Source organism: Amblyomma maculatum, chromosome 10 (genome assembly GCF_055883805.1).
Source record: "Amblyomma maculatum isolate TAMU_Amacu chromosome 10, ASM5588380v1, whole genome shotgun sequence".
NCBI classification, from domain to species: Eukaryota; Metazoa; Arthropoda; class Arachnida; order Ixodida; family Ixodidae; genus Amblyomma; species Amblyomma maculatum.
In genome coordinates, this window is record NC_139353.1 from 55,700,323 (window position 1) to 55,711,067 (window position 10,745).

Below are 10,745 nucleotides of genomic sequence, written 5' to 3' on the forward strand. Positions count from 1 at the left end.
GGGCCGCTCTTTGGTGATTTTGGTCTCAGTAAACCACCTTTTTTACAAAATATTTCTGGTAACATGCAGGAAATAAGTGTATCTTTTGAGGAGTCATACTGGCAAACCTTATTCCGAACATCTGCTGTGCGAACGCAGATTAAATTCGACAATTTGTTTCAAGTGGTGAAGTCCCGATTAGCAAATGGTAAAGGTTCGCAACTCTTTTTCAGAGTTTCGCTGTCATGATCTTTGCATTTTATTTTTGCCGGGGTGGCGCAGTGGTTATGGCGCTCGACTACTGTTCCCAAGGACGCGGGATCGAATCCCGGCCTCGGCGGCCGCTTTTCGGTGGAGGCGAAAAGCAAGGCGCCCGTGTGCTGTGCGATGTCAGTGCACGTTAAAGAACCCCAGGTGGTCGAAATTTCCGGAGTCCTCCACTACGGCGTCTCTCATAGCCTGAGTTGCTTTGGGACGTTAAACCCCATGTTGCGTTGGTACTGCTCCGGTAGCGGACCAACGGGTAGCGAAAAGCCGAGTCAGACGTCGGGCTGCATGCACTTCAATATTGGGCGGTGGTCACCCAAGCAGAGACTGGCCGAGAGTTAGAGAGAACTTAACGAAGGTTTATTTACATGGTGAATCTGAGAAGGTACACACTGGAGAGCACTCGTGCTCTCGTTTTTAACAACTTTTTTGTCCCCAAGTACCTAGTTGGGGAATTTTCTATTTTGTCAAAGTCCAATCACATTTGAGTTCCTGATCTGCTGGCATTCGGGAACCGCCCACTAGAACGTCCTCCCAGCGCACTCTTTCCACTTTAGCGGCACGATGGCGACTCCGCCGGGGGAAGTCAGGCATGGGGGTCCCAAGGAGGCTTGCTGGCTGTCCAAGGTCGGAACCGCGCGCCACCCACGCGGACCCCTCGCGCGGGAGCACTCCGCGGGAAAGGAATGCGGTGACCGTTCTTCTCCACGGGGGGGAGATGACCCGCTCTCTCTCCTCGGTGCTAACGCGCAGGCGCCGCGGCTCTCTGTTTCCAAACACAGCCGCGCCCGCTCTTCGGCGAATTCGTTAGCGCCTCTGCGCACAGTCCTCCGGACACAAACTGGGGCAACTGCTGCCGTTGCTGCCGATATGCGACACCGTGTTGCTGCGTCCTGGGTGGTTCTGGTCCACGAACTCCGAGGTGGTCGCGTGCAGTCATCTTAGAAAAACGGACGCCCATCTCGACACGTGCACCGTCTCGTTACTCGGGAAGTTCGAAACGTAACAGCTTCTCCGGCGGCGGTTGAAGATCCCGATGCACAAAGGTCAGCAACCATTGTCCAGAGGGATACACGATGTCGTTCTGGTTCGGTTCACTGTTGCTGATGTTCTGCTGCCTCCAACGGACTCTGCAGCTCCTCGTTGCTTCTTGTCAAGACTATGGAGGGCTTCTTGATCTCTGCAGACCAGCTCATTCACAGGAAAGACAGCATCAGTTTGAACCACACGAAAATCACAGCCGCAAAGACGGCAAGCGCCAGGACTCTCTCCACGAGATCCACCAGGCTCTCATACCAATATTACTTTAATCCTTTTACTATTACTTCAGCACTTGAAACAACCAGAACATTCTTCATTCCCACAAACACAATGTTCAAGATTAAAATAAAATGGTAATAATGCAAACGTATGCCAGGAAAAAAAACATACCCAAGCCAGGCTCACCGATGCTATCAATAACACCAAAAGCATCGACTTAAGTCATCGGCAGATGCCGTTAGGTTTACCGTGGCTCTATCTTTCGCTTTCCGGGCAGGCTATTTAGACAGCGCGTGTCGGACAGTCTCTGAATGACTTCCGCTGGGCTCTCCCATTGTACTTCCAATTTATTTTTCTCGGACGGTTTTAGCACCATTACCGCGTCTCTAGCTTCAAGACAGCGTGATCTCGCTGTTCGGTCATTGCACTGTTCGGCCCTCACCTGCGCTTTACTCATTTCGCATCCCGCGAGCTCCTGCCCCTTGTGCAACCTTTCAAGCAGCGTGAGCACGTATTCCACCACCGTAGGGTTCTCTTCCCTGCCCTCACGCGATTCCCGAAGAAAGCGTAGTAGCGATCGCAGGGAGCGGCCGTTGACCATTTCGGCCGGCAAGAACCCCGTGGCCTCATGAGGCACGGTTCTCAGCGCAAACATTGTTGCATGCAAACAGGCATCCCAGTCGGTTTTGCGATCAAAACACAGTGCTCTCAGTATGTGTTTCATTACCGAGTGCATCTTTTCCATCGGGTTGGACTGCTGGTGGTACACTGAACTACGGATTAATTTAATCCCACATTTCTCCAGGAAATTTGTATTCAGTGCGCTGGTAAAAACAGTCTGCTGATCTGACTGTATTTCAGCGGGAAACCCAACCCGTGCGAAAATGGACATGAGTGCGTTCACAATTTCCATTGAGCTTAACTCTTTCAGGGCCACTGCCTCAGCAAACTTTGTGGCAGGACAGATTACTGTCAAAATGTGGCTGTAACCAGTCTTAGTCTTTGGAAGGGGACCAACAGTGTCGATCACGAGTCGTCGAAATGGCTCCGTGATCGCAGGCACTAGCTTCATTGGGGCTCTCGCCTTATATCCCGGCTTGCCCACCCGTTGACATGTTTCGCAGGTCCTTACAAAATTTTCCACCTCCCGAAAACATCCCGGCCAGTAATATTCCTGCAACAACCGATTCTTTGTTTTCTTGAGCCCTGAATGACCTGATTGCGAGCTCTTGTGAACCAAGTGCAAAAGATCACCGCGGTAGCGTTTTGGTACGACCAATTGGTCGACCTGCACTCCTCTGCGATCACGATACTTTCGATAAAGTATTCCGGACCTTTCTACGAATATCACGTGTTTCTTCGCGATACCTTTACTCTTCATGTGCCTAAGATTCTGCAGTGTGGAATCGGCTCTTCGCTCGGCTATCAGGGACGATCGGTCCACCCCCAGCAATCTTTGCAAGCTGTCAGATGGCGACGTTATGAGAAGCTCCCGACAGGCCTCTTTAAACTCAATACCATCCTCGCTACCTTCTGACATGTCTGAGATGTTTACTTCCTCGCTAGTCGGCGCGTGGATTGCCTCTGTCATGCCTAACCGCTCATGTTCTGTCGCCTCAACGTCACCTGACGCTTCTAGTGTGACGGATTTAGCAGCCAGCTTTCGTGCTTTCGAGCGAGTCAATGCGTGAACAGCCCCTTCTCCGAACACTAGTCCCCTCTGCTGCAACAGTTGATCAGACCTGTTCGAGAAAAGATAGGGATACTGCTTCGACAGACTGGCTGACACGGCAGCCTCTGTGCGAAGTACGCCGAATGGACCTTCAATGCTGACATTAGCGATTGGAAGGCACACGCTATTTGCTTCCACCGCTTGTCTAATCCATGTGCACTCTCCAGTGAAATTTTCTGGCTCTACATACGAGGGATGAACTACATCCATTGTAGCCGCCGAATCTCGAAGCACGCGACACGGTTTTCCGTTCACGACGAGATCTCGTAAGTATGGCTCTAGAAGTCGCATACTTTCATTGTTGCTGTTCACTGACAAGCAAACAATCTTTGGGCTTTTGCAAGCCGCAGCTAAATGTCCCGGCTTTTGGCAGTTGTAACAAACCAATGGCCGTCTCTTTTCAAAAGCTTTCTTCTGACAGTTTTCTACTTCAAGTACTTCCTCTCTTACGATCACACTTCTTTCTGAGACGTCTACGCCTCGTGCTTGCTGCCTCTCTTCTACAGGCTGCCCTCTCCATCCAGCTGCTTTCCTATTCTGGTATTTAGGGCTTTCCGTCCTGTCCAGCGCACGGCGCGAGACGAACTCTTCTGCCAGTTCTGCTGCCTTCGATACAGTCGCAACTTCCGGCCTGTCTTGCACCCAATGCCTTACTTCATCAGGCAAGCAAGAGTAGAACTGCTCGAGTCCGAAGCATTGCAACATTCTTTGGCTTTCGTCATAAGCTTTAGCTTCTTTGAGCCATTCCCCCAAGTTAGCCATGAGCTTATACGCGAACTCCGGGTACGACTCATCATTCTCCTTTTTAGCTTTGCGAAATTTTTGCCGGAAAGCTTCCGCTGACATTCTATACTTTTTGAGCAGACTAGATTTAACCTTATCGTAATCGTCTGCATCTTCTTTAGTCAAGCGGGCTATCACATCTGCCGCCTCACAAGGCAACAGTGTCAGCAAGCACTGTGGCCAAGTTGCTTTGCTAAACCCTGCCTTCTCGCACGTGCGCTCAAAGTTTACCAAGAACAGACCTATGTCCTCTCCTTTCCTATAAGGTTGCATAAGGTCTTTCATACGGAACGACTTGCGTTCTACTGTGCCCGATGCTACGCTCTCATCCCTTTCATTTCGAGCTTTTAGCACCTGCAGTTCGAGACGCCTCAGCTCAAGTTCCTGCTCTAAGCGCTTACTCTCTTCAGCCATGCGTTTCTCATTTTTTTCTTCTGCTTCCCTCTTTGATTTCTCTCTCTCAGCAATCAGCTCCAGGCATTCCGAGAGCTCATCGTCGTCTGCCTCAAGTGCCTCAATAGCCTCAATGATATCTGGCTTTCTCGTTTGGTCCTGAAGATCCAAACCCAGACTTTTGGCCAACTCCAGCAAAAGTGGCTTTTTCAACACTTTCAAATTCATGGTTATCCCGAGTGCTGCAATTTCTTCCTTTTAGAAATCTCTTATCGTCACGTACTTTCAAGTCCCGTGCTAACGATAAACAATTCCCACCACCTTTGTAAACTTACTTACTACAAAGCCTGGTAAAACCTCAGTGAAGAAAAGCCAAGCACTCACCGAACCTTGCAACCATGATTCCAGCGGAGTCCATCCCGACGCTGCCAACCAGCTGTTGCGTTGGTACTGCTCCGGTAGCGGACCAACGGGTAGCGAAAAGCCGAGTCAGACGTCGGGCTGCATGCACTTCAATATTGGGCGGTGGTCACCCAAGCAGAGACTGGCCGAGAGTTAGAGAGAACTTAACGAAGGTTTATTTACATGGTGAATCTGAGAAGGTACACACTGGAGAGCACTCGTGCTCTCGTTTTTAACAACTTTTTTGTCCCCAAGTACCTAGTTGGGGAATTTTCTATTTTGTCAAAGTCCAATCACATTTGAGTTCCTGATCTGCTGGCATTCGGGAACCGCCCACTAGAACGTCCTCCCAGCGCACTCTTTCCACTTTAGCGGCACGATGGCGACTCCGCCGGGGGAAGTCAGGCATGGGGGTCCCAAGGAGGCTTGCTGGCTGTCCAAGGTCGGAACCGCGCGCCACCCACGCGGACCCCTCGCGCGGGAGCACTCCGCGGGAAAGGAATGCGGTGACCGTTCTTCTCCACGGGGGGGAGATGACCCGCTCTCTCTCCTCGGTGCTAACGCGCAGGCGCCGCGGCTCTCTGTTTCCAAACACAGGCGCGCCCGCTCTTCGGCGAATTCGTTAGCGCCTCTGCGCACAGTCCTCCGGACACAAACTGGGGCAACTGCTGCCGTCGCTGCCGATATGCGACACCGTGTTGCTGCGTCCTGGGTGGTTCTGGTCCACGAACTCCGAGGTGGTCGCGTGCAGTCATCTTAGAAAAACGGACGCCCATCTCGACACGTGCACCGTCTCGTTACTCGGGAAGTTCGAAACGTAACACCCACAAACCAACCAACCAACTTTTTGTAAAAAGACAAAAGCGAGCGCAAGAGTCCACAAAAACACATTTTACATTCTTTAAAAAAAAAACTCGTGGACGCCAGCGAATAACAAGTTGTGTAATTAAAATATAATAATAATAATAATAATAATAATAATAATAATAATAATAATAATAATAATAATAATAATAATAATAATAATAATAATAATAATAATAATAATAATAATAATAATAATAATAATATCGAATAGATTCACCTCCACCAAGACATATGTTACGTAGAAGATTTACAGTCCCAAAGCTGTCCGCACAATTAACGTTGATGAGGGCGCCGATTTCTTCTCCGAGTCTGTCGCACTTGATGACGAACAGCGAATATAGCTAAGTAACAATATGGAGGGCTACGGAGTAATTTCCCCAGGTGGTCGAAATTACTCTGTAGCCCTCCACTACGGCTCCCCTTTCTCTCTTTCCAATTTCACTCCCACCTTCCTCTCTTCCCTTACGGCGCGGTTCAGGTGTCCACAGAGAAAGTGTGACAGATACTGCGCCTTTCCCTTCCTGTGAACCAACCAACCAACCAACCAACCAACAATATTGTTACCGGAGAAGGTGTGGACGACGAAGTGGTGTGGTCGCAGACGAAGACGACGACCACCGAGCAGCGCCTGAAAGATTAAAGGCTGCTCCAGAAGACAACGACACAGACAGTGCGAATGCTCAACGGCTCTTGAAGTCTATGCGTCGAGTTCTGCCCCTCTCAGCGCGTCCTACCTAATACATCTCCGTAACGATACTAATTGGTTCACAGGAGAGGAAAGACGCCGTATCTGTCACGCTTGTGCTGTGACCCGCGCCTTAGGGGAAAGAAGGAAAGGTGTGAGTGAAGACGGAAGAGAAATGGGTGCCGTAGTGGAGGGCTACGGAGTAATTTCGACCACCTGGGGAGCTTTAACGTGCACTGACATCGCACAACACACGGACGCCACTTCGTTTCGCCTCCGTCGAAACACACAAATCGAGTGTGTCTACGAAGTCGTATATCCTGGCTTAGAATTTTAACACAAGCTTATTGCTGTTGGGAATCCTGGATGGGTATTTTTTACACCTTGCAATAGCTGCGCTGCTTCAAGTTTATGTGTTGATTTTATGGCATCTGGCAATCGTCACATGCAGTTCAATTGTATATCCGTAAATTTGGTTTTGTTCCACCTAATTTATCACAATAAACCACCACTCTGCAAAACCTGAGATGAAAGATCTATCATAAACAAGTGCACTTCGATAAACTGGCTACTATGGACTAAGGAAGAAAAAAAAACATTTTGCATTCTACGAATTTCAATTTTTATTTTCTCTGTGCGCCCCGCCGGGCTGGTGCAGTGGTAAGACGCCCGACTACTGTGCCGAAGTACCCGGGTTCGAAACCGACTTCGGCGGCTGCATTTCGATGGAGGCGAAACGAAGAGGCGTCCGTGTGCTGTGCGATGTCAGCGCACGGTATAGATCCCCAGGTGGTAGAAATTACTCCGTATCCTCCACTACGGCTCCTCTTTCTCTCTTTCCACTTTCACTTCCACCTTCCTCCCTTCCCTTACGGTGCGGCTGAGGTGTCCACAGAAACAAGTGAGACAGTTACCATTCCTTTCCCTTCCTATAAATAAATAAATCATTTTCTCTGTGCAGCGTATTAAAAAGTTACCTATTATCCATCTCCGTAGTACGAATGTCATGTTCTTTGCGCAGCTGGTTTGATTTGGTTTGTGGGATATAACTTCCCAAAGCAACTCAGGCTCTGAGAGACGCCGTAGTGGAGGAGTCCGGAAATTTCGACCACCTGGGGTTCCTTAACGTGCACTGACATCGCACAGCACACAGGCGCCTTGCTTTTCGCCTCCATCGAAAAGCTACCGCCGAGGCCGGGATTCAATCCCGCGCCCTTGGAAACAGTAGTCGAGCGCCGTAACCACTGCGCCACCCCGGCAGGGTGAAGTATTAAAACGTTAACTATGCTTTGTAAAATAAACTGATTGCTACATTTACCATATTCAACGCGAAAGTGATTTTGACGGCCGAGAAAATTGTGTAACTGATCTATTTGCCTTCAAGCCATTAACATATAGCCTTTCATGTCGCTTCTCATAGCCGTCGTGACGCTTCAGTATGGCTGGTATAGCACGAGCAGGATGTAAAATTGAGAGAAGCATATCATTTTGATTGCTATACCAGACGTTGAAAACATATCAGCGGCATCAGTTCACAGCAACTTGCACCTTTGCCTCACTTCTTACGACTGTTTTTGCTATATAGGGTAAATAAGCATCCAACGAACGCACAAAGGCTTCGGTGGTTAGGAAATACCTCAAACGTAAGTTCGCCATGAATGAGTGAATGGCGCTACCAATAACACCATCTGGTTTAGTGTGTTTTATTGCTTGAGAGGAAAACATATTAACAAAGCCGCTCGGTATAAAAATGTGCTTTGAAACCAGCTTCGGACGTCGGCCTTTAATTAGATATACCGCAATATATAAGGGCGTCACTATTGGGCCAGGTGCATCAAGGTCGTACAGTTGACCAATATTCACAGTGCCTCGAGATCAATCACAGTGAGTTCCTCGTACTGGGAACCTTTTCTTTTTGGAAGTTAGCAGCTCACTTCAGATACCAGCAGGTTACTGTCGCAACGGCTGTGTTGATGTATGTTTTTATTTCTTCCGGCGAAGATTTACCGCTACATCCAGGCTGAAGCTGCCATCAGCGGCCCGGTTGGAGGAGCGTAGCTGGTAATTTATCTGGGGTAGAATGAACAGTCCCTCGCTGATTCTAAACTCTTGCATCTCTGGGAGGCACACAGAAGCATCCTAAACAGACGGAGGAAACAGAGGTGTAACAAGAAATTAAGGTCCAGCCAGCATCAACTGAACGACAGATTGAATCCCACGCACAGGAACTAGGCGAAAAACAATGGGGACGGATCTGCGATGGGCTGAATGGCCAATTTGGGAACAAAAGAGCCTGGCTTCTGCTTAGACATCTCTTAGATCCCACGCTCACTAAAACAGCAAGTAGATCTCACATGACTCAAATCATACACGAATACCCAGGTACAGATGCAGATCTACCAAGCGAACTCCGAAGCAAATATCTCAATACCGGTAGCAACCCCCATGCCACTTACGAGTACAAAGGGGTTCCAAATGAAGACTTGGACAGAGAGATCACGGAAGCTGAAATTTGGACCGCGATTGGCCATTTACGTACTACCTCGGCACCAGGGCTAGATGGCGTAACCAATAAAATGTTAAGAAACTTAGACCTAAAGTCACTCTCAGCAATTAAGGACCTAATGAATATTGGAACAAAAGTGAACTTCCGCAGATGTGGACACACGCGATTGTTGTCTTTATTCCTAAACCCAAAAAGAAACTAAGCATAGAGAACTTAAGGCCCATCTCTCTTACGTCATGCTTAGGTAAACTTATGGAACATGTTATTCTAAATAGGCTTCAGAACTACGCAGAAGAGAATGACCTTCTGCCTAGCTCAATGATTGGCTTCAGAATTCAACTCCCTGCTCAGGACGTAATGCTTCAGTTGCATGCAGGAGTGATAGATCTCCCTAACAAAACCGCAACCAAAGCAATTCTTTTCTTGGATCTAGAAAAAACCTTCGACAACGTCTCTCACGAAGCCATTCTCCAAACCCTCTCCAACATAAACGCAGGGAACAAAACCTTTAATTACATTCGTTCCTTTCTCTCGGGAAGGACTGCAGAGCTCAGTATCGCAGGACTTAGATCGGACAGAATAGCAATAGGAGACAGAGGAACCCCGCAAGGATCAGTCCTCTCTCCCTCCTTGTTCAACCTAGCACTGATAGGTCTCCCTCCCAAACTTGACGAAATCCAAGATCTTCAACATTTCCTATATGCTGACGATGTCACTTCGTGGTTAACGAAAGGTTCTGACGTTCCCATAGAGGAAACGCTTCAAGAAGCAGTGAATGTAGTCCAGTCATACGCTAACCAGATTAGGCTGAAATGCCCACAACCTACGTCTGAACTACTAGCAGTCGAAAGAAAACGCAAGACAAAGTAAAGACAAAGACAAAGACAAGTCTGCCTGCACGGACTGCCCATACCTACAGTCGATACTATTAGAGTACTCGGGCTCTACATCCAGAGCAATAGGAAGAGCAATATTACTATCGACAGGCTTGAAATGACTGTGCAACAAATCACTAGACTGATACACAGAGTAACGGCACGAAAGAGAGGAATGAAAGAGGCTGACATTTGTCGTCTTATCCATGCCTTTGTACTAAGTCGATTCACATACTCAGTCCCTTATCTCCACCTCATTCAATCTGACAAGAAGAAATTAGGCAGACTCATCAGAAGCACCAACAAGGCTGGACTAGGTCTACCCAGGAACACTTTAACTGAAAAACTTCTCTCACTTGGGATACGGAACCCTGTAGAAGAGCTGATAACAGGACATACGACAGCACAGCTACAAACACTAACGCACTCTAAAGCAGGTAGGCAAATTCTCAACCGCATGGGAATTAATGCCAAACCACTAGCCAACCCCACAGGACTACTATCAAGAGGAGTGCGTGAAAAAATTATCTCCAACCCTTTGCCCAAAAACATGCATCCCTCCTTTCATAAAGGCAGGAGAAAAGCTAGAGCTATGGCCCTAAACAGAAAATACCGAAATCACGATGAGGTGGTGTATACCGACGCCTCGGGCTACAATATGGCTGAAGGTGCCTTTGACATCTGTGTAATTAAGCAGTACAGCAACGCCAGTAAATGCGCATCAGCCGCTTCGGTCAAAGTCCGCTAATCGGACCAGGCGGAAGCAGCCGCAATCGCTTTAGCCATCGTTACAACAGATGCCGACATAGTTGTCACTGATTCAAAAACTGCCATACGTAACTTCTCGCGTGGCAGAAACATCCTCGCGGATATCAGACTCGACAGAGAGATTGAACTCGTATTGAACACCTGCCCACTCAGGGAACCGAGGCAATGAGGCTGCTCACCAACACGCTCGAGGTTTTGTCGGCCGAGAGGTGAGACCTAATGCCGAGG

General features: G+C 48.5%; 1 protein-coding gene across 1 annotated transcript; it reads right to left on the bottom strand.

The window, feature by feature from the left end:
* Window positions 1-1,750: 1,750 nt before the first annotated feature.
* Window positions 1,751-5,365, bottom strand: LOC146176540 (uncharacterized). Its single transcript, XM_084581314.1, has 2 exons — window positions 3,695-5,365; window positions 1,751-3,652 (listed from the first exon to the last, which is right to left on the bottom strand). The coding sequence occupies exons 1-2, from the start codon at window positions 4,640-4,642 to the stop codon at window positions 1,751-1,753; spliced, it is 2,850 nt and encodes a 949-aa protein (XP_084437440.1). The 5' UTR covers window positions 4,643-5,365.
* Window positions 5,366-10,745: the final 5,380 nt, after the last annotated feature.

Coding starts and splice junctions, on each gene's coding strand:
- LOC146176540 (XM_084581314.1), bottom strand. CDS start 4,642: ATGAATTTGAAAGTGTTGAAAAAGCCACTTTTGCTGGAGTTGGCCAAA. Junction 3,653..3,694: donor TAGACGTCTCAGAAAGAAGT/GTGATCGTAAGA, acceptor GAAAACTGTCAG/AAGAAAGCTTTTGAAAAGAG.